The 23,962-nt window shown below is 43.8% G+C and overlaps 1 protein-coding gene across 1 annotated transcript in view; it reads right to left on the reverse strand.

Moving 5' to 3' along the window:
- itsn1 (intersectin 1 (SH3 domain protein)) overlaps nt 1-23,962 on the reverse strand; it is a gene marked incomplete at its 5' end in the record, with an annotated part of 35,649 nt that overhangs the window by 8,749 nt on the left and 2,938 nt on the right. The window contains 29 exons of the mRNA XM_079229331.1: nt 3,033-3,227; nt 4,048-4,183; nt 4,851-4,972; nt 5,166-5,211; nt 5,304-5,476; nt 5,605-5,684; nt 6,183-6,331; nt 7,003-7,089; nt 7,183-7,357; nt 7,912-8,165; nt 9,063-9,077; nt 9,839-9,996; nt 10,711-11,009; nt 11,117-11,247; nt 14,296-14,379; nt 16,246-16,385; nt 16,547-16,634; nt 16,813-16,953; nt 17,197-17,346; nt 17,622-17,744; nt 18,059-18,198; nt 18,864-18,943; nt 19,561-19,698; nt 19,799-19,862; nt 19,940-20,040; nt 20,267-20,345; nt 21,518-21,694; nt 23,098-23,258; nt 23,367-23,430. Coding sequence (XP_079085457.1) covers nt 3,033-3,227; nt 4,048-4,183; nt 4,851-4,972; nt 5,166-5,211; nt 5,304-5,476; nt 5,605-5,684; nt 6,183-6,331; nt 7,003-7,089; nt 7,183-7,357; nt 7,912-8,165; nt 9,063-9,077; nt 9,839-9,996; nt 10,711-11,009; nt 11,117-11,247; nt 14,296-14,379; nt 16,246-16,385; nt 16,547-16,634; nt 16,813-16,953; nt 17,197-17,346; nt 17,622-17,744; nt 18,059-18,198; nt 18,864-18,943; nt 19,561-19,698; nt 19,799-19,862; nt 19,940-20,040; nt 20,267-20,345; nt 21,518-21,694; nt 23,098-23,258; nt 23,367-23,430 — 3,750 coding nt within the window. The remainder of the gene's footprint in view (nt 1-3,032; nt 3,228-4,047; nt 4,184-4,850; nt 4,973-5,165; nt 5,212-5,303; nt 5,477-5,604; nt 5,685-6,182; nt 6,332-7,002; nt 7,090-7,182; nt 7,358-7,911; nt 8,166-9,062; nt 9,078-9,838; nt 9,997-10,710; nt 11,010-11,116; nt 11,248-14,295; nt 14,380-16,245; nt 16,386-16,546; nt 16,635-16,812; nt 16,954-17,196; nt 17,347-17,621; nt 17,745-18,058; nt 18,199-18,863; nt 18,944-19,560; nt 19,699-19,798; nt 19,863-19,939; nt 20,041-20,266; nt 20,346-21,517; nt 21,695-23,097; nt 23,259-23,366; nt 23,431-23,962) is intronic.

Below are 23,962 nucleotides of genomic sequence, written 5' to 3' on the forward strand. Positions count from 1 at the left end.
TAAACAAAGTGTGTGTCTCTTGCGCGCTCAAATTATTGTTGTAGTTTTGTTTGAAGCAGAAATGTAAAAACATGTAGTTCTATATGACTTTAGAGGTGTTTTCAGCTAATTTTGAGCCAAGCTAGCGGTTTCCAAGTGCCTCTGCTTGTATGCTAAGCTACGCTAACCACCGCCTGACATGACGCTCACTCAGAAAGCAAATAAATGCGTTTCACAAAAAAAATGTCAAAATATTCCTTTTAAAAACTGGAATGATTCAAAGATCTGACGACATGTTTTAGTACCAAATCCGTCTGGTGTGTCATGTGACAGCATCTCATCCTCAGAGCAACAGACAAAACAATGAACTTGTAAACAAAAATAACAACAACAGAACATAAAACTGATCAGTTAAAGTTAATACATATTCAGAATGTTAAAACTACAACGGATAAAAACCTTATCACCGTGTGTGTGTGTGTGTGTGTGTGTGTGTGTTTAAGACCGTGTGCAAACTCTCTGTACCATGTAGCATTTAACGTAATGTGGTTAGCTCGTATGCTAAGCAGTTGCAGCATGGCTTTCCATTTATAGCCCTTAACTACGGGGCTGAGTCCCATTCCAGCTGCTCGCTCCCTTCTATGCCTCCTTCCCTAGCGGAGAAAGAGAAGGAGGAAGAGAAGGAGGAGGAGGAGAAGCAGGCTTACTGGAAAACCATAGAAGGAACGCGTCTCAAAACTGCCTCATTTCCTCTCCATCTCCTTTTTTTTCCCGTGGTGGGAGGAGGAGGAGAAAAGAAGGAGGGAAGAGGAGTCTTTGGCATTGAGGAGAGGAGACGTAAAGAGAGGGGAGGAGACTTTTGACACAGACTTGTCCTCCAGCAGATAGTGGGTCTTTCTGTGAAGCTGTGGGGAGGGAGGGGGGTTAGTGAGGGGATGGGGGGGAGGAGCCAGAGCTTTTGATTGACAGGTGAACGAAGCCGCCGAACCAATGGGAGGTTAAAGAAAATCTTTCTTTTTTTTTTTTAAATAAAAAAAGAAGAAGCAGGATGAGCTGAGCTACTGATTCTAATGACAGAATCTCCCATAAAGCCACAAAATGACCCACTATCCACTGGACCACGCTACGATAGGGCTGTGTGTGTGTGTGTGTGGATGTTAATGTGTGTGTGTGTGTGTGTGAGAGCGAGAAAGAGAGTGTGTGTGTGTGTGTATACAGTCACTGTGATCCAGTCAAAAACATGTTCATCAGTCCAATCTGGGAGAAAGGAGCTCAATAGTCTTTTCGTCTCTCCTCCTTTTTCTCTTCTTCTCCCTCCTTCTCTAAAAACGCACTTTTTTCTTCTGACCGATAAAAGTGGAACGATAAAAAGATGGCAGGAGAAGAGAAGAAGAAGAAAGTTGGCGAGAGGAGAGGAGGAGCCCCTGACTATTGATCTCCTTGCTGTTGGAACAGTGCTGTCTGCAGCCGGAGCCTTTAGATAAACAGAGTTTAATTCTGTCTGTCTGTCTGTGGCTTCTATTGGTGGAGAGGTGCCATTTCCGGGTCATGTGACCTCTTGCTGCTGTCCCATTGGTTGAGTGGCCTAGTAGGCGTGGCCTAGTGGGTCTCTTTGAGGGCTTTGAGGAGAGGGGGGTTCTGGGTAATGATATGATCCTAGAGAGAGGACGACAACAACAACATCAACAAAAACAACTAAACAAAACAACAACAACAACAACAACCAATCGGGCGCTAGGTGGGTGGAGCGTGCAGCAAGACAGAGCGTGTGGAGGTGTGGTCTAACCTGGCATAGAAAGAGAGCTAAGAGAGCTTCTGGAGAGAGCAGTTTGTTGTTCTTACCCACTACAGATATTGCATGTTATTATTTTATTGGGAAAAAACTATTTTATTTCAAAGGCTGAGATATGGACTGAACAGCACATTTTATAATAAAACACATTTGTCAAAGCTCTCTAAAAAAAATATATAGAAAAACAAGCTGTTTTTAAACAACTGCAAACACGTCTTCAGTATTTCTGTGTGGAAAATACTTGTTTTTCTATATTTTTATACTACTGTTAATATACAGATATAACTGTGAAACTATTAAACCTATTCACATACCTGCAAACTCATAATTCAGTTCAATTTAAATGTTATTGATCCAGTGTTTTTATCTTAAACGCTCAAGAACAACGTCTGAACCGTTCATCTATTTATTTTGGAATATTTTAAATTGAATTAGGAACCCAATACAAATTTATAAAATCAATTGCGTGGTCGCCCGTTGCAATTATTTAATCAAAACCTTCAAGAAGCAAAATGCCTGTAATGATTGACTGATTATGGATCAATGTTTTTTAGGGTTTGTCGTTTCCAAATATAAGTGATAATAGATCCATCTGGGGATGGTTTGTTAGGGCTAAAATCAATATCAGAATATTTGCAAGAATATATTTAAACTCTTCATACATGTCAAACAAAACTTTTTCTAACTCGCTTTGTTAGTTTTTTTTTAATATATATATATAATATATATATAATAATAAGATTAACATGGAGGACTGATGGTGCTCAAGTGTTCTCAACTGTATTAGAATCTTATGAACGATGTTTTTTTTATTTCTACGATACTACAAAGACACACTTTAGCTCAGTAGTGCTAAAATAATTACCCACAACCCCCAGGTTTTGACTGTCCGCTCTAGAAACTCTAAGTCTATGGTGGATCATGCTGAAGGGGACACATGCAGGAAGAAGGGAAAACACTTTGACACTGAAGCAGATATATACACAAACACACACGCATGCACATACACACACACACACACACACTATCCAAACCCCACCCAGAGGTGTCGCATGGCTGGGTGGTTGTCAAAGAGGCCCAAAAGGAGTGTCAAGGTGAAAGGTCAAACCAATCCGGGGTAAAAAACAGAGAGAGAGAGAGGGACAGCATCTCCACACCTGGCTCTGGGGTGTGTGAGTGTGTTCGTTTTAGTATAGTGTGTGTGTGTGTTCATGTGAGGTTATGGGTGTGTGTGCGCTTGTGCGTGTGTGTGTGTACTCACACTGCGTGCTCGGGTCGGTGTCTGTGGTGAGTTTGACGTAGTTGCTGGGAAACAGACCCTCCCTCCCGTTGAGCTCTCCCTTCCACCAATCACAGTCGTCCTTGTTGACCACCGTGATCAGCTGACCCTTCAGGAAGGCCAGCTCGTCGTCGTTCTGGGCCACGTAGTCGTACATGCCGATCACCTGGCACACCGCTTCAGGACCAGACGGACAGGGCGTCAACATTGGCAACTTCAAGGTCACATGTGGGAGATTATCTTTTTCCTCATATCATGAAAATTATGTATTTTTGGGTTTCTTGTCCAGAATCAGTGAAACTAATTGTGCAATACTGTATATATTTTCTTATGCTATTAGCATTCACAGCAATGCTTTTTTGTATTCTTAATTCTAATTTGTTTTAACCTTAAGTTTATTGTAATTCTGTGTGTAAGGAGAGCAAAATAAGCTTTTCATTGTGCGGAGTAACTGTCTGTTATCTGTGCATATGACGATAAAAATATCTTAAATCTTTAATAACCGATAAAGCTTTTACTTGTGGTTTTCTTCTCTCAGTCCAAACTGGTGGCTTTCACATGTCATGAGGTCCAGACATTATTATATGCCAACTTTCATATAAGTTGTATACCAAGTTTTGTCAAAGTAACACAAATAACATATTTTATTGATTATTTATGGGCCACAACTTTCTACAAAAATGGAGAAAAGCAACTTGTTTCCCACAAAGAATGGAATACAATATGCTTTAATGTTTCTGCTTTAATAGTTTAGGTAATTCCAGGGTTTCTAAACCTTTCCAATTTAAAAATAATAATGAAAACCAAAAGAATTCACACCACATTTGACCTTATTATGTAAATAAATGGTTGCTGCCAATTAATAAAAGATGAATGTTGAGTACCGTCCCTCATTCAAATCCCCAAACCCACACAGTTCAATGCTGAAACAGTGCAATGTTATTAATTTGTCATATTTAAATAACTGTTTACACAGTATACGTGTATGTATTCGTACCTGTGTGAGGCCCCGTGATGGCTGAAATCAGCTTGGGAGGGGTGGGCTCTGTGGGCGTCGTCTTGCTGGTGCTGGGACTCAGCAGCTTCACGTAGTTGGCCGGAAACCAACCGATCTGGCGCTTCTTCCCCCGGGCCTGAACCAATCAGAACACAGCGCTCACCAACCGTAACCAGAGGCCTCACATTATAGATATGACAAACACTATAGGGGCTAAATATATGCTTGTATTGCCATTTAATCAAAATCAAACTACTTAATTATTATATATAAACAACATTTATTAAGTTATTTTAGGTGTTCATAACAGATTATTATAGTGTTTAAGTGGGTGGTTAGTGGATGAGTGATTATGGTGCTGTGTTTTTAATTTGGCCTCCTAGTGTGTGTAAGATGTATCTGCAGGCTTAATAATAATAGTAATAATAATAATAATAATAATAATAATAATGAGTAATAATAAGCATCAGATTTCCTATGTTAAATAATTAAAATCGATGTGAGTAAGTGATGACATAGTGTATGGGGTAGGTTGAAGGTAGGGGGTTTAGTGGGGTCTTTCATTATTTATTAAGTCACTTATTGTTGTTTATAATGAATTATTATTTGATAGGTATTCAATTGTGTTTTTCAATTTCTAGAAGTCTAAATGAGTCTCAGGATATTCTGAATTACTACTTTATCTTATGCTAACACTAACCATTCATTTTAAAAAAACAACCTAAAAAGACTAGTTATGGGTCTTTCTGTATGCTGCATGATGTGCATGTTGCTGCATATATTTTGGTTTTGTGCTTGTATACCTGGAGCTCGCCCTCCCACCAGCCACCCGGGTTCTTTTTCCTGATGAGGATGAGCTGACCCGGAGCCAACGTCAGCTGCTCTGCTCCTGTGGCGCTGTAGGGGGCGATCACCTGCGCGATCTCTGACGGAGAGAGAGAGAGAGAAGAAGAAGAAGAGGATGAGGCTCGGTGTTCCCGCGCTTTTATTTTGAAATTGAACTAAACCGAACTATTGGCTTTCGCTACATATTTACATTTGACAGCGTCGAGGAAGTGCAGAAAAGGCTCCGGCAGCTGCTGCGATGGAGCAACATTATAGAGTAACTGAAAGCTCACCTGGTTTCTTTCCCAGGCTGCCCGTCTTCCCCGCCGGTCCCAAAGCCTGGAGGCAAAGTTCCAAAAACGATCATTACAAATATTTACCCGACTACGTAAAAACGCATCCACTGTTCTGGTTTCTGATCGACATCTCACCTCTGAGGCCGAGTCTCGCGGCTTGACGTAGTTGGAGGGAAAGACGCCCGTCTTGCCGGCGACCATGCCCGTCCACCAATCCCCTTCTTTCCGGGTCACCATGACGACGTCTCCTTGCTGGAAGCTCAGGTCCCCCTGTTCGCTGCTCTCGTAGGTGTACATGGCCACGTACTCTGCGCACACGCGGACACAGTCAGTGACGACTAGCCGCCGACGTTTAGAAAATAAACACTGCTGTGTGTGTGTGTGTGTGTGTGTGTGTGTGTGTGTGTGTGTGTGTGTGTGTGTGTGTGTGTGTTACCTTCTCCAGAGTCAGAGGGTTTTGTTGGGGAAGGGGACGGGCGCTTTCCATTCGGGGGGCTCTCTGATACTCCAGGCTCACTGGGGGAGACACGGAAAAACTCTTTAAACTGTATACAAAATATGTTTATTTTGCAGTTTTTATATATATTTTTTTTTTTTTTTTTTTTTGCTCAGACAAGCAGATGCACAGTTTCAGGGTTCATACACATTTTGACCAGTGGATCTCCATGACTTTTCCATTACTTTTCCATAACTTTAAACCCAATTTCCATGACCAAAACATGTTGTGAAATCTTGGTGTATCCATTAAAAAGTGAGAAAATGTATTATTTAAACGAACAATGAGAATACAAAGCATACAGTAAACCTTAAACACAAATGAATGAGACAATAGTTTGATTAAAAGAATAAACATTTATAAATAGAGCGTATGCCCGCTTATATTTTGAGCGCCTTTCTTTAAAAGCATATTAATTATTTCAAACTTTTGGGATTATATTTTTCCCCAGGACATTTAAAAATTCCGTGACTTTTGCAGGTTTTCCATGACCGTAAGAGCCCTGCGTTTTAACCCACCTGGTGTTTTTGATTCGCGGCGCGGCGCCAGGAGGCGGCGTCATGCTGGCGGAGATGAGCTTCACGTAGCTTTTGGGGAACCAGCCTCTCTGCCCGGTCTGCAGTTCACCTAACCACCACATGTCCTGCTGCTCCAACACGGTTATGATCTGCAACAACAACAACACTATTAGTGAGGGCTTCACCGGATGTCATTTCCTGTTTGCATTCAAAACCATTATTGAGGTTTCTCAAATGAAGCTACGCCTGTGTTCCTCATAAACATCAAACATAAATAAAATAAATAAAAAGAGTGTGGTTGTATAAATGCAAATACAATATAATTGTAAATACTGGTGACTCCCTTTGAGTGAGGCAGATTATTTCGTGAGATAATACCACTTGAATTTTGGAAATAATTACATCCATCTATCAAATATTTGATCACACGAGTTGTAAACAATCCTAAACCTCCACCACTGGAATCTAATTCTGCAAATATTGTACGATACTTATAATATGAGTATATAATAAACACGGTATTTCTGCAAGTGTGCTCTGTTCTGCAAATTATATTGTAATAAAGCCTTTTTTATTTTATAAAAAAAAAAATCTAAATCCCCAAGTGTGCAGAAATACCGTGTTTAAAACAGAATGAATACATGTACAAAGAAACGGGAAGAAAAAAAGAATACAAATGTAACAATGAATGAAGCTTTGAACTATTGGGTACAAGCCAACTCAGTTAAATTAATTATCACACCCAGAAAATATGGCCAGCACAAAAAGATGAATGGAATAAAAACAAAAACATCTAACTAAAACAGAAGCGCTCGTCTACCTCGTTTTTGTTGAAGTTGAGGTGGTTGTCCTTCTTCGCTCTCCATGGATACAGGGCCTGAGCCTGGAGACCCTCGACCTTCTCCCCCTGACGGACGGAAAGACGCAGCAGCGGTCAGTTCGGATGCTCGCGTACAAAACTGAGATCTTTAGGCGCCGCAGAGCTTCGTTAGGTTCCTACCTGCCCCAGCACGGGAGAGGGGGAGGAGCCCGTCGTCATGGTTGCAGGCGTGAAGGCGGAGCGTTGTCGTAGCTGCGCCGACGGAACGCTCAGCGAAGGGTTCTGATTGGCTGTCGAGGTCGGCCACGCGTCCCATCCTTCGCTCTCCGATTGACTGGCGGCGTTGGAGGGCCAACTGGAAATGTAGGCACACGGACACTTCGTATATAAGGACAACGGGTAGTCAGGGGACTGTGACACATGTTTCTAATTTTGCCTATTTACACAACTGCAATGGATTTTAAATAAAGCAGTCAATATGTTGTTGAAGTGTAGACTTCCAGCTTTATTTCAATAGATATAAAAAAAAAAATGGCATTAACCGTTTAGGAATTACAGACATTTTCCCCACATTTTCTCAAAAGTAATTGGACAATTGTGTGGCTTGTTCCCTCGCTATTTCATGACAAACTAAGCAGATAAAAAGGTCTGGGGATGATTCAAAATGTCGAATTAGCATTTGGTAGCTGCTCCAGGGAACTCTCAGCAGCTAATTATCTGGAGGGTGACTTAATAGATAAGAATTTAGGATAGGAATATATAAGCGTTATGCTTCTGCCGATACGTTTTCAGTCATATTGTATAAGAGATTGTATATAAGATTTAAAGACTCAAAATGGCGACGTCGGAGTCAATCGAGAGGACGGCGTGAATGAATGGATCGTTATGTCGACACCCGGCGGGACTCACGTGGTGTTGAAGTCGGCCCAGTTGCTGTTGGCGGACGGCGCGGAGGAGGAGGAGGCGGCGGCGTGTCCGGGTGCCGGAGGGGGCGTCGACATTGGCTGCTGGGCCGCGGTGGGCGGGGCCGAGGCCGTTGCGCGCAGGCTGATTGGCGCTTCGCTGTCCGGTATCCGCTCGGCGTAATTGGCGGGAAACCAACCGGTCCGGCCCCTGAGCTCTCCTCCCAGCCAACCGGGTTCGCCCGTTTGGGATTCGTCCACCTACGAGAGCGGAGGAGCGGGATTAACAGGAAGTGTGACGACGAACACAGAGGGCTGCTCTAATTTAACGATTTGTGTGCTTCCTCGTCTCCTCCGGCTCCTTTAAATCATTAAGGACACATCACTTCCTAGGATACATCTTTAGGAGGCTCGGTGGAGGAACTATAAAGCGAGGATACGGCGCCCATAAAGGAGGCGGGACAAAGGACAGCTGATGCACCGCCTCATATTTAATCGTTGTCGCTTTAAAAATGACAACTGTTGTTTGTTAAATGCCTGTTACCTCGACTCCTCTCCTCCTCAGCTCGCAGTTTCCATGGGCAAGGAGACGAGGAAAGGAATGGAGGAAGGGACACTAATCAATAAAGATGTGCGTGTGTATTTAGATTCAGGGTCGAAACACATAGAAACTTGACATTTGTTAATGTTCTGGCTGTTTCTATCATATCTATCTATAAATGATCTGTGTATCTAATCAATTATTCTACTTCTATAAATAACCTCATGATAAAATCTGTGGCTGTCCCCTTTACTAAAAATTAAAAATATATCTAGTTTATTTTCATAATTTTTTTCCCCATCTGTTTATTCTTAAAATCACGTGGAAGTTTATTTATGGAGACATTGATGCTAATAACCATAATGTATTGATTCATAACATCGCAGAGCTTTACGCTCACAGTGAAGCACGTTCATGACTTTACAAAAACCATGAAAACAAATGAAGCAAAACAATATTTACAGATCTGATTAGAATGATTTGGTTAAAAAAATTATATAAAAAAAAGAGCCAAAGAACACGGAGGTGACATGGGATGAACCAATGACAGCGAGAGTTCAAATGAAAGCTGGCTTGTGATTGGTGGAGGCACAACACTGGGCGGGGCTAGAACTTACCCATTCCCCCTTCACCTTCAGTTTGCACAGCAGAGGAGAGAAGAAACAGTTAATACGCACACACTCACTCACTCACAGTCGACGAGAAAATCACACACACACACACACACACACACACACACAGAGAGGACAGAAAAAACAGTTACACACGCGTACACACTCACTCTCTCTCTCTCTCTCTCACACACACACACTCAGACAGTCGACGAGAAAATCACACACAAACTCTCTCACACACACACACACAGAGAGAGGGAGAGAGAGAGGAAGGAAGAAACAGTTAATACACACACTCGATGAGAAAATCACACACACACACACACACACACACACACACACACACACACACACACACACACACACACACACACACACACACACACACACACACACACACACACACACACACACAGAGAGAGAGAGAGAGAGAAGAGAGAAGAAACAGTTAATACACGCACAGACAGACAGATAGCTGACGAGAAAAATCACACATATACATACATACATACACAGGAGGCTTTAATAAAACACACACACTCGGACAGTCGAAGAGAAAACCACACAACCACACACACACAGTTAAATATCAGTTCACACAAAGTCATCGTGTTATTTTGGGGGAAACTCATTTTACTCAAATGTCCTTTTGTTAAACTGCCACTATTGCAGCTGCAGACTCTCCCACGACCATCGTCCTCCTCATGTTTTTGTCACGAGGTGGAAGGCTGGAGGGAAGTGTGTGTGTGTGTGTGAGCACCAAAACGCGCGCTACATACCATGATGACGTCTCCGGGCGCGATGCTGATCTCGTCGTGGCTGCGGGCGTCAAAGGGGTACAGAGCGCGGTAGTAGACGACCTTCACCGGATGCTGGTGGTCGAAGCTGCTGACCGGAGTCTTCTGCTCGAACAGACTGGGCAGCGGAGCCTTTTCCCCTGGAGACCGACACCAGCAGAGCGTTTAATCAACACAGAACAGGGTCTATTTTACTATTTTATGCTACTTTATACTTCACTATCATTTACTTTTTACATAACAATAAAAGAAAACATAATATGATGCAGTACTAGACTTCGAATTTCACGCAGTAGTATAAACAAAATCTAAACTTGGCTCTACATTGACAAAGCCCAATATTAAAATGCTTTTATGTGTATTTATTAGTGATACAAGTAGTGGTATAATATATATATATTTATATATATATATAACATTTTGAAAGGAGTACCAAAGGTAATTTCTTTTATATTCAAGGCTTCTATTGAGGTTTTCGAATTGAGATTTTAATGTTTGTCGTCACATTTTTATGACGTTATCGTCCTAATTTGAGTTAGTTGTCCTTTTTTATTATTATTAATAAATCAACCTTTTTCAATGGACATAACTTGTCTGTATACGTTCTGCATTTACGTGTGGAAAACGTAGAGGAAGCAGTTTTTTGACCGCAGTGAAATTGTCGTTTTTGAAAAGCAAAACGCCAACAAATATGTATTTTTTTATTTTTTATGCTTCTACTTTTCTTCAGTAAATTTGAACTTTAACATTCGCATTTTGATTCAGAATTTTAATGTCAACGTCTTTAAACAAAGGTTGCCACATCCCACCCATCCCATGCAGCCGTTAGCCGTTAGCCGTTAGCCGTGACACACCTGTTGAAGCCCAGGGGTCGGCTGGCTGGCCGAACAGCTTGCTCAGTTTCTCCTGCATGTCCTTCTTGCCCCGCCCATCGTCCTCTTCTGCCGATCCCGTTCCCTTCTGGCCGCCCTCCTCTTCTTCTTCATCTTCCTCATCCTCTATCTCCATCATCCCTCTCCTCTTCCTCTCCTCCTCCTCCTGAGCCACTCGGTTCAGCCAGGCGTGGGGCGCGGAGATGGAAGGCGGGCTCGGGGCGTTGGGGGCGGAGCTTGCAGAGTCATCCCTCCAGGACACCGCCTCCTCCGATGACAACCTGGTGAGAGCCGCATGAAACAATCAACCGGACGCGCCTTTATTTTCATCCCAGAAGATACCGACACAACCAAAAATAACCGTCCGTTCTGAACGCGTCGCTCTCACCTGCCGTCCCGCAGCTCAGCGGACTTCCTCTCGACCGGCGTGTGCCGGTGAGGGTGCGTCAGCGAGTGCATGTCTCCGTCCAGCTCCCTCTGCTTCTGCCTCTGCTGCCGGCTGTGGATCTCCCTCAGCTCCTGCAAAGGCACGATGTCGGATACAGGAAGGAACAGCGGTGAGGAGGACGTGGGGTCAGAGGGCTGGCTGCTACGGGTTACCACCGGCGACAAACAACAACAACAGCGGCGGCGGCGGCAGCGTGTATGGATGGATGTATTAGTCACGTGTACAAGGCAAGCTCCACCGTCCTGGGGATGCACGACACGTTTATATTAAAATATATACACACACACACACCATAAAAGCCGGGTTACAAGCCGCTACTACGTTCGGTGGGTGTCCCCGCTAGTTCCCCGCTGTAGCTAGCTAGCGCTGCTATATATATATATAGAGCGAATGATATTCTAGAGAAAGCTAGAATATTTTGATGGTGACTGCAATTTGCCCTTTTTTCACTGAAGGAGAGGAGAGACATAATTGGTTGATTTGTTGATATAATAAACTTATTTTTTAAAAGTTAGGGAGCTTTATTCATGTATTTCTCGTGACACGATTACCTCATAAATACATGCAGTACCGACACTTAGCAGCGCAGTTCGGGGGCGTTTCACCCTTTCGGGTTCTTTGAGAATGAGACATCTTTTTCTTTTTTTTTTTGCACGTTTAACCTTCTTTTTTTCATTTATTAAACCCGTGGATTTTCGTAATTTGCGGTGTTCAGGACATCTCTTTAACTTCAATATATAAAAGCGCGCATCCAAGAGGAAGCTACAAAAGTCGGGGCTGGCTTCTCCCCGCTGGCGAGCACCCTGACCCCCGTTGAGCCGATGAGAAGAGGGCCAGCTTTGACTTTTGTGTTTGGAAACGGCAACCGACGGATCCTAAAAGTGGGAGGTGCCGATATCGGGAGGAGGCTGGAGGTTTAATTTGAATTGACTGTGTTGTAGTCACTTATAGCGGCATGTCTGTTACTCCCCGTTCTTCCAGAAACCAGGGGGCGGAGCTTGCACAAGGCACAGTACGTTGGAGGGGAAGCGCTAGGAATAAGCAAAAAAATGTAAAATAAAACTTGGGGGGTGCAGTGGGGCAGTTCTGTGTAGTCATGACAACCAGCTGTACCATTAGAACACTCTGTTACTATAACAACAACGGGCAGCTGTCGTGTTTCAGCCAAACAACCAGCGTGAAGAAACCTTCAGAAACAAGCAAACCGACTACGACTCTGGAGAGAGAGGACAGCGACTCACTCCGAAACAGGAAGTGGAGGACAAGAGACCCACGGAGAGCATGCCACACACACACACACACACACACACAGGTTAGACACAGACACACACTCATCCACATAAGGACCAGCTCACTGTACTCATAGATTCTAGTTTATCTGCATATGAGCCTCGTAAAATGTCGACTAGCTTCTACTAGTCTGGCTGAAACATCATCTGGCAGCTCACACAACAGCACAGTGAGGCTCTAGTCAAGTAGCATCATCATAACATCACCTAATCTAACCGGGGAAGCCCGCTGGTTTAGCATGACAACCGCGTACAGCGCTATCGATGGGAGCTAAGCTAGCCAGCTGGCTGAGTAGTGAGCTAACACCAGCTAAGCAGATAAAGGAGGGAGACAGAGGGGGTCAAATGTGTCTGAGGACGAGGGGAGGAGAGAAGGATGATGATGTGAAGGAAAGAAACACAAGATGAGGCAGAGAGAGAGAGAGAGAGACACTCAAGAAAGAAATGAGGGAAGATAAAGAAAAGAGAAACCGAGAGGCAGAAGGGAGAAGAAGGGGACAAGAAGGGAGGCCGGGGTTGATGTGTGGACCTTTATTACGTAGTCTAGCCGAGCCAGACACACCCTGAAGCTGTCCCTGCTCCTGGCACTGAAATACACATATACAGATATATACACACACACACACACACACACACACAGGATCAATCATTCTGTCGAGACACGCAAACACACACACGCTGAAAGTTAGTGTTCCAGACCATATCTGTCCAATTAAAGGACTTATTTGGCAGCCATTTCTCTGCATGTAGAACTCAAGTCCTCTTGGTAGTTACCTTTGTTAATACCATCTCATATATATATATATATATATATATATATATATATATATATATATATATAAATAAAACTACAATATTAGACACAGCACAGACACAACAGCAGTTAGCAGTTTACTTGTCGTCCATGTCAGTTCTATAAAATATTCAAGAGCATATACATGTTGTGTGGAAATGTGATATTTGCTTTAGGATCCCGATTCATTTCAAACTGCTTCCTAATTACTGGAATAAATGTTTTTAATCCCCGACATGAATCGGGGGATTTTCTCTCAGTAGAGACTAAACAAACAAAGAAGAGCACGATAAGGCCTTGACTCATGCAAGGAGAGGCTCTTGTGACTCACTGGGATGAGGAATGTGCTGTTACAACTGTTAAGTGTAGCCAGTGTGTCACAAAAACAGACCGAAGTTGGCAACATTGCAGATGTCATAATATTTAGTGCAGTGTGCAAGAAGCCCGATTAGTTTCTTTCACTGACGTGTCTGTACTGGATAGCAGATAGTTTAATTTGTGGTTTTAGGTGTGAACTAGGCGTTTAGGCTGACACTATTTCATTTAATCCACACTAATGAGTTGAATATGCACAAAAAAACTACACATCTGAATACACATCTGTTTTCTGTGTGTGTATTGAGCGCCTCCTTGTCAGAGGCGTTGCCGACTCTGACTTGTGAAATTAGAAGAAGAAGAAAAACACAGCACATCAGAATTAGTACGCGAGTGTGTGAGAGTTGGTGCTCTGCAGTAGTCAAAACACACACAAAATACAGGCATTTTAAAAGTCTAGTTTGTAGGCGTTAAAGACGGCAAAAGCCTTCTAAAGTTATTTAAAGACTTGAAGCGTTAAAGAGAGTGTGTTATGTTTTTACGCTCTCAAATAGTCTGGCAGTGCAGGTCCAATCCAAATGCAAATAAATGAATAGAACTGCTCTGTGCTCCAGGTCTGCCACTAGAGGCAGTGTGGTTCATCACATGATTATTTTCTTTACAGTACAGAGTAAATCCCAGCTGCAGTACCACCCCGGTCCAGCAGTGGCAGTGTGCTCTACCTGTCTCCCTCTCTGTTCCTCCTCAAGCAGGCGTTGCAGGGCCTCTATCCTGGCACAGTGGTTGGCATAGAACTCACACAGAGACTGGCATGGGCAAGGGAGCAAAAAGGCCAGTGTAGAAGATAAATAAAAGAAGTAGAAAAATATGGAAGGAAGGGTTTATTATGTGGATTAAACAAAGAATATGACAGGGAGAGGCGAAGAAGTACAGGAGGGAGGAGGAGGAGGAGAGCGAGTAGAATCAGGAAAGAAGACAGAAGGAGGGTCGCAGTGGATTTAGAGGACAGAGGAAGCACAGCAGCGGGACCAGAGAAGATTTTGGGGAGAGGAAGTGGTGTAGAGAGGAAGGTGGACGGCAGCATAGTCAAACGTTGGTCACGTGTCGGTGGTCTGTGAATCCCACCACTGAGACGGAAAACTTGTATCCGACCCGGCCGGTTTCGGCCTTTTCGCCCCTTCCTCTAACCACGGTGTTACGGTGACCATACTGAAGAAGACCGAGAACCAACGTCATTAGATTAGCCATTAAATTAGCCGTTAGAAAGTCTATTTATTGTGGTCTGTGTTTCTTCTGCTTTCCTCCCTTTCTCATTCTCCTGCCCTCCAAGCTGCAACAGACCACAGGACTAACTCCCCTCTCTTTGACCTGGCTCAGTGTGTTCTGGGGGAGAGAACAGGGACAAAAGGTGCTCTAGGAAACATAAACATGCCGCTGTGCTCAAACCCTTAAAAAAAGAAAAAGAAGGTACAATGTGTAATATCTGGCCACATGCGCCAAACAACTCAGGTCAGCACGGGGTCCATAAAGTCTAAAGAAATAAAGCCAACTGCTCTCCAACATCAGGGATACGCTGGTCATAATAAGGCAAAGATATCTTCTGAGGTGACTTATAGTTTACAATATTCATCTGTGTGTTTACTAACCGGGGCTGATACTCTGTTTATTGCGTTAAATTTCAAAATGTGGCAGAAACGAGTAAGCGACTAACCCCTTCACATTCTGTTGATAATGTTAAGTTGTGTTTGAACTTCATCTCTTCCTCTCTCAGGAGTATATTTTTGGCGAACGCTCCGTGAAGCAGCTGTCTCAGTGTTCCTGTGCACAGCCACTTCTCTCCAAAACCACAGCAAAGCAACAATAATCCACACCGACATAAACACAAAACACGGACACCGCCGTCGGGTTTAAAACGACAGAACACGTCGGTGCACATGAACATTGCGGTTGTATTGGCGCGTGCGAGGATGGGGTGATGAGGGACAAGACATTTAAAGAGACAGTACGACACCAAAGTAATGCTTTTAACATGGATCATGTTTTCATTCAGAAAAAATAGCTAGAGCCAGTTAACTGGCTGTTTAGTTCAAAATAGATTTATTTGAATTCATAAAGCAGGACAGCAATGCATCAAACTTAACAGCTGGTGGGTATTATTAAAGTAATTTATGCTACGTGAACATAACTAAACAATCTGAAACTGCATCGAATTGAAGCGAATCTTCTTCACCTTTAGTATCCAATTCCAAACCTTTGTAAGTCAATGCCCTCCAATAGATTTAGTGGTATGTGGCACTCAATTAGAGGACTACTTTCCCAGGACTTGGCAGAGACAAGTTACTATCCTCCCACTGTTATGAAAATACCACGCGTGCACTTGAAAGCTTCGTCAGATTAGCTTTTACTTTGAGCTTTACTTTAGATAAATAGAACAAAACAAGAGAGCAATTAAATTAAGAGGAGGCTCATCTTTAAAGCTTCCTCTTATACTTCTCATGCATTACTGTTGGGTAACCCTGTAAATGTATATTCAATTAAAGTTAATTAAAACACTGGTTCTACTGTTTAAAGATAGCTTGTATGTACGTTAATCCGTCCTGTATAATCTATTATTATAGACCTGATCTTTTCCTTCAGGGTCTGTATTAATGTGTCCTTTAAGAGCCGTTTACCTTCAGCTGGGTGTTGAACGCGTCTATTTCCAGCAGCTTGGCCCTCGTCTCCCTCTCCACGGCGTCGAGCTGTTCTCGGAGCTGCTGCCTGCTGCTCTCCTTCTGCTCCACGGCCTTCTGCAGGGACGATAGGCTGTCACCTGCAGACACAGAAGGAGAAGGAACCGTATCGAATGAGACGGCACATTGTGGTGCCAGACAGAGGGGCGACGAAAAGCCTTGCTGCTTTCATCTAAACAATATGTTTTTATTACACTCGCAGGAAATGCATATATTAAAGTTGCGTTTGTGTGGTACTCACGATGCAGACTGTTCTGTTGAACCTGTTTCAGCTGGTCGTTGAGACATTGTTTATCAGGAATTAGTCTCCCCAACCACTGCTGGGAGTCCTGCAGACAAACATGAAGTCACACCAAGACCCAGTTGCACACTTTTTTAATTAAAAATCCTAGATCACAATGGACCCACATGAACAAATTCCACATTTTCTAAGAATGTGCGTGTGTTTGTTAGCCGAACGGCTGCAGTGTTTCGCTTGCCGGCTGTTTTCCATTTTCTTTTGCGTACCTGCAGCTGCTGTTGCAGCAAGGTGATTTCAGCAATGCGTGTTTCCCTGGTCAGATTGGTCTGCTCCACCTCTCTCCGCTGGGCTGACAGACGGAACCGGACGTCCTTCAGTTTGCCCTCCAACTGGTTCTTCTTATCATTCTGCAGGACGGGCGTGAGAGAGAGCGAGAGAGGGATGGAGAGGAACAGAACAGAACATTACGTTTCTGCTGGTGTGCAAAGTATTAGGTGACAGAAGGAATTTATCGAGAGTGGGTTCCGTTCCTTCCTTTGAAGAATATTTTTAAGTCCATCACTGTCACACAAACCACCACTCGGTTAGCTCACAGTGGTCCCGTCGAGCTAGCGGTGACTGTGTGTGTGTGTGTGTGTGTCTGTGTTTACCAAAGCCTCCAGTTCAAACTCCAGGGTCTTCTTCCTGGCTTTGAGCAGCACGATACTCTCCTGCTCTCGGTTTCTCTGAGTCAGAAGCTCCTGGCGACGTTGACGCTCCCACTCCAGCTGACGCTGACGCTCTAGTTCACGCTTAGCAGTCTGGACGGACCGAACACACACACACACACACACACAAATTACGTCACAATCGTATTTGTATGTTACACACTTCAGTGTACGCTAAACAAGCCGTCCGCTGTCGGGGTTTAAGTCCATCTCTCGGATTTAAAAAAGGCCGGAGAGCGGTCTTGAAGTCGTCTGCAGCCGACGTGATTACAAGTCTGCAGCAGTTTAATCGTCACCTCAAATCATAACTCCTCCAATTAAAAAAAAAAAAAGGAAGAAACCCGGAAATCAGTTTTTCTCCTTCGTACCTCTCTCCTCTCTATCTCTTTGCGTCTCTCGTCCTCTCTATGTCTCTCCAGCTCTCGCTGTCTCTCCAGCTGTCTTTCTAATTCGTGTTGTCGTCTCCTCTCCTGCTCCAGACGCTCGCGCTCCTGAAAAACACACACAAACACACACACACACACACACACACACACGCACGCACGCAAAATGAGCTGGCAGAACAAACTACTCCATTATTCTCGACGAGGTCACCCCCATGCGTTTTCATTTCCTCCTAGCTTCAACACTTGCTGTTAAAAAGGTAAATAACTTACTGATTCATTTCAAAGACATGGTATACTGGGGTTATTACAAACGCAAATATTTTACAGCCCGATACACGAGTCATCCGCCGGAGCCAATTCAAATGTTTGATGGCCCACAGTGTGGAAATGAGAAGTGAACACGGTCAATGGAGTCTCACCTTCCTCTCCAGCTCCTCCCTCTCCAGCGTGGCCAGCCTGTCCTGCTCTTTCCTCTGCAGCTCCTGCAGAGCCTGGCGTCTCTTCTCCAACTCCAGGTTCCCTCGCTCAAAGTTCTCCCTCTTCTTATCCTCGAACGTCACTGAGAAGACACAAAGGGGGTCGAGTATAAACAACAAGCGGCGGGAGCCGAGATCTATGCTTTTTAAAAAGACGTCGCATGTGGCGTCATCTTTAAGCACCAACATTCGCTATTCATGCTTTCTTTCTTCTTCTTTATATAATTGTTATTAGATCATTATGTGTGATTTATGTATCTATTTGAATTTTCTTATACACAACATACCATTGAGCAGGGACATATAATACAAAGATGAAGTGGCTCAAACAGATCATAACAAAATATGAGAATAAGAGAAATGTATAGTAATAATATGAAAATATGAAAAAAATACAATTTAACAACTTGTGGGAAGCAAAGCAAAATTAGGAATACAAGAATAACAACAAAAAAAAAGGAAAAAAGACAAACACTGAATAAAACAGCAGTAAGAGAGAGCTCAGATGGGATTGCAGCAACTTGAGGAAGTGTTGCAAATACTTGGGGGGCAACACATGTTCTGCTTCATTTCAAACCTTTCCCATGAACGTCAAGGGAAAAGCTGACAGAAAACAGACTGGAGGTAAAAGTGGATCTGGATTGGAAGAAGCACAGTGGCTTCATGCTATGTGGGCAGCTGACCGCTCACAAAAACAATTGCAGAAATTTCTTTTACGACAAAAGTAGGATTTTGAAGCGAGCGTCACCTGGTAGTTTGGTGCTCTCCGCCTCCTCCTCCACTTCCTCCTGGACGCTCTCCGACTGAAGACTGTCACTCCGCACGCGCCTTTAGAAAGGACACGCAGAAATATACAAACATAAAGTTCCTGATATGAAACAGTAACGGATAAAAAAAAATTGGTATTCAACGTGTTTATAATATATATATAAATAATCACAGGGTTCATACACATTTTGACCAATGGATCTCTATGACTTTAAACTGAATTTCCATGACCAAACATTTTGTGAAATCTCGGTGTAAACATGAAAAGGTGAGTAAATATTAGTATTTAAACTAACAATGATAATTCCAAAGCATACAGTAAACCTTAAATGACAAATGAATGAGAGACAATAGTTTGATTAGAAGAATAAACATTTATATAGATGCCTGTATGTATGCCTGCTTATATTTTGAGCGTCTTTCTTTTAAAAGCATATTAATTATTTCAAACTCAGCGTAAATGAACGAGATGAATATATGAATATAACACATTTACATGACTTTTACAAAACTTTGGGGATTTTATTTTTTTCAAGGACTTTTCCAGGCCTGGAATTAACCATTTTAAAATTACATGACTTTTCCAGGTTTTCCATGACCGTAGGAACCCTGATATGAGTCGCAAACCAAACTGCTGTTCAATATACACAAGTACAAGTGTCTACGACAGTATTTACCTGAACGTGGGTGGGAGGTAATCTGGCGGTAACACAGGGGGCAGCGGTAAACCTGACATGGCCATATCGATGAGGTGCATGGCTAAGATGAACTCCTCAGCCGTTAGCTTTCCATCCGTGTCGATATCGGAAAGACTCCTAGAGATGAAACAAGTTAGGTATTTTAAGGACTAATGTCTTATTTGTCGTCGCTCTCATTTTTTTTAGAGATTAAATGGTTGAATTTCACGGTACTGACCATATCGTGGCCAGTTGGCCCTGAGGGAGACTGGACTGCATCAGGATAGTGCGAGCCTGAGGACCTGAGAGAGAGAGATTAACATTAAGAGAAATATCATCACAAATATTGACATGTCAGTGTGTGTGTGTGTGTGTGTACCTGTAAGGTGTCCACTCATCATTTTGTCATGGGAGTTGAAAAGCTGTCTATACTTGAGCCTGGAGGACTGAGGAACGGCCCAATCACAGGGCGGCAGGACACTGTGACGAGCAACAGAAGATAGAACAGAGTTCAGCGGCGTGACTTTACCAAGCAGCTCGTCAAAAGGAAACACAGACGGATGTATTAAGCACATTCAATAGACTCCCGGATCATCCGTTAACGGGATGCAAAAAGGCCGAAAGACAAGATAAGGAGAGTAAAAAGAGAAAGAAAAAGAAAGTGCTGGTGTCAGAATATTTATACAGTTCTGATAGCGTGGCCTACCTAGTAGTGTCCAAGGACGGACCCTTCTGCAGCTTGGTACTGGAGCGGTTAAACGACGCCGACTTGTTGACAGAGGGAGCTGAGGGACACAAGGAACAGCAGATTTTAGGCTGGAACTTCAAACAGCTTCATGTCAAACTCTGAGAGAAGAACCTAAAAGCATAAGAAGAGGCCTTGCATTGCCTCATCCTGGCTCCTGGTGGAGCTTTCTATCATAATAATATAATATAATTCTTCCAGTCAGTCGTCTCCGCCTCCTTTTTGACTCCCGAACACATCGGAAACCCCGTTTTACTCTCTTCAAAACATTCTGTCCAAACCTTAAAACAGCTTATTGAAATCTCACTCTGTGCAGCGGGAGACCGAGAGGCGCGACTCGCTTCTCAGATTAATATTTAGCAGGCTCATTTGCCACTTTGAAAGAATAATTTACCTCCATTCTCATTTGTTCTGCTATTTTCGAGCTCGTAATTACGCTCCTCTGCACATATTTTACATCCGTCTCCAGAAGGTTCTCCCGTCATTGAGGTACTTTCTCTCCCTAAGGCGCGCGGTATGATCTCAAATTTGCTGGATGTGACATGATTAAATTCATCATCCTTCGGGTGTGGCCTCTCTTGCGGGGATTAGGGGGGTAATTGGAAAAAAGGAGCTGGCGCCAGTCAGGGTTAGCTCTCGCTCTTCATGAGCACGTCTGAGTTCATTCCAGTTTACGGTGTATATGGGTCGTTTTATGGGTCATGATACCAGCTCATTTGCCTATTTCTACAAAAGACGGCAGCTTATTATCTATTCATTCACTATCTTTCACCGCTTATCCTCACATTGGGCGAAAGGCCAATTTTTAAGGACAGAGAACCATTCACACTCGAACCTACGGGGAATTTAAAGTAATAAATCAATCATGTCTTTGGACTGTGGGAGGAAGCCGGAGAGAACCCACGCTGACACGGTGAGAACATGCTAACGCCACACCGGGAATCGAACCCGGGTCCCTCTCGCTGTGAGGCAACAGCGCTAGCCGGCCCTTGGCAGCCAATAATCTCATGTGAATATCTCTCTGGACCCCAACTGATTCTCAATATGCCCATTTATTTCAAGAGGAAAGAGAAAAAAGTGGATTTGTTACCTCTACCTATAAAATAATGAACCTTTACTAAGATGAGCAGAGCCGTCATACAGCCATAAGAGTAAATATGAACGTGTTTATTGAGCGTAGAACTGAAACCTGGAGCGGTTGCTGTTTGTTACCTGGGTGGGAGAAGCCCGAGATGGGCTGCATCATGCCTGTGGGCGGGGCTCCGTTGGCGATGGGCGGCGGGAGGGGAGGCGGGGCCGACGAGACGAGCGGGGGAGACACCCCGACCGGGAGAGGCGGGAGGGGGAGGGGAGGAACGCCCAACAGAGGGGGAGGGAGGGGGGGCATGCCTGGAGGGAAACAGATCAGAGAGAGGGCCGTCAATATTTATTCAGAGGAGCATCAGGACTCTTTACTGTGATCGCGTTACAACTTTACTGAGCCGCTTTGAAGGTGACACAGAGAGAGAGAGAGAGAGAGAGAGAGAGAGAGAGAGGGGCAAACAAAAAGGAGAGAGGGAAAGAGAGGGAGAGGAAGAGTGAGAGTGAACGAGAGAGGTGAAGAGATAGTGAGGGAAAAAGTGAGCGAGGGGAAGAGAGAGAGTGAAAGAGAGAGACGAAGAGAGATAGTGAGAGAGAGAGCGGGGAAGAGAGAGAGAGAGAGAGTGGAAGAGTGAGTGAGGGAAAGAGAGGGAGAGGAAGAGAGGGGAGAAGAGTGAGAGAGTGAAAGAGAGGTGAAGAGAGATAGTGAGAGAGAAGCGAAGAGTGAGAGAGTGAAAGAGAGAGGCGAAAAGAGATAGTGAGAGAGAGGGAAAGAGAGAGAAAGGGAAAGAGAGGGAGAAGAAGAGAGAGAGAGGGGAGAAGAGTGAGAGAGTGAAAGAGAGGTGAAGAGAGATAGTGAGAGAGAGAGCGGGGAAGAGAGAGAGAGAGAGTGGAAGAGTGAGTGAGGGAAAGAGAGGGAGAGGAAGAGAGGGGAGAAGAGTGAGAGAGTGAAAGAGAGGTGAAGAGAGATAGTGAGAGAGAGGTGAAGAGTGAGAGTGAAAGAGAGCGAGGGAAAGAGAGGTGAAGAGAGATAGTGAGAGAGAGGGGAAGAGAGAGAGAGCGAGGGAAAGAGAGAGAGGGGAGAAGAGTGAGAGAGTGTAAGAGAGGTGAAGAGAGATAGTGAGAGAGTGAAAGAGAGAGGTGAAGAGTGAGAGGGAAAGAGAGGGAGAAGAAGAGAGGGGAGAAGAGTGAGTGAGTGAAAGAGGCAAAAAGAGATAGTGAGAGAGGGAAAGAGAGGTGAAGAGAGATAGTGAGAGAGAGGGGAAAAGAGAGAGTGGAAGAGAGAGAGGTGAAGAGAGATAGTGAGAGAGTGAAAGAGAGAAGTGAAGAGATAGTGAGAGAGTGAAAGAGAGAGGTGAAGAGTGAGAGAGTGAAAGAGAGAGGTGAAGAGATAGTGAGAGAGTGAAAGAGAGAGGTGAAGAGTGAGAGAGTGAAAGAGAGAAAGTGAAAGAGAGCAAGCATTTCCCAAGATGACCTTTGTAAAAGAAAAGAGTGACGTCATCCCCTCTAAGCACATCTGCAGTGTTTTTACCACGACACACAGTTTTATTTCCCAAGACCTCTGGAGGAGAAGCCGTTGTCACATGAACGACAGCATCGGATTATATTTCTGTTATTACAGCAAACTGTGAGCCGGGTGTTCTTCTGCAGAGGAAGAGCGAGATCAAATGATCATTAAAAGTTCACGCAGAGCAGATGTGACGGCGTCTTACCGAAGCCGCTCTGTGGGGGTAGAGTCAGCGGGACTGGTTTCATACTGGGAGGCAGCGCGGGGGGCAGCGGGTGACCCTGCAGCTTCAGTTTGATGAGCTTCATGGCGATGGAGAACTCGTGGATGTCCATGCGACCGTCGCTGTTCATGTCAGCCAGAGCCCTTAAAAAGGTGCGCAGAGGGAAAAGTTAAAAAAAAGATCGTTCATATTCAACTTTTTGTATTTATTGTTCTGTGACTTTGTAGAAACGTCCTGCCGGGGTGACTCACCAGATTTGGGCCAGGATGGGCGGGGGCAGACCTGATTGAAGGAAGAAGTTCCTGGCTTGGTCGCCTGGGCAGAGAGAACAGAAACAGGATGTGACATCACAGGGCGGAACCCGAAAAAAGAAAGATCGTGTGGAGAAAGCCAAAGCCCGTTAAAAATACATAAATATGAGAATGTATCTTTAGGTCTGAAGACACTGGCCAAGACATTAATGTAAATGAAGCCATTAGGTGATGTAACTTAACATTAAGTATTAGCAGATTAATCAGCAGACAGATAAAATATGAATCAGCATTTTTGATAGACGATTAATCGTTTAAGTCTTAACGCCAAAACGTCTTCTGCTTTATTCACCATTTACCCATGCAGTACTAGTATTACCCATGCAGTACTAGTATTACCCATGCAGTACTAGTATTACCCATGCAGTACTAGTATTACACATGCAGTACTAGTATTACACATGCAGTACTAGTATTACACATGCAGTACTAGTATTACACATGCAGTACTAGTATTACCCATGCAGTACTAGTATTACACATGCAGTACTAGTATTACCCATGCAGTACTAGTATTACCCATGTAGTACTAGTAT

This window comes from Taurulus bubalis (assembly GCF_910589615.1).
Source record: "Taurulus bubalis genome assembly, chromosome: 14".
NCBI lineage: Eukaryota > Metazoa > Chordata > Actinopteri > Perciformes > Cottidae > Taurulus > Taurulus bubalis.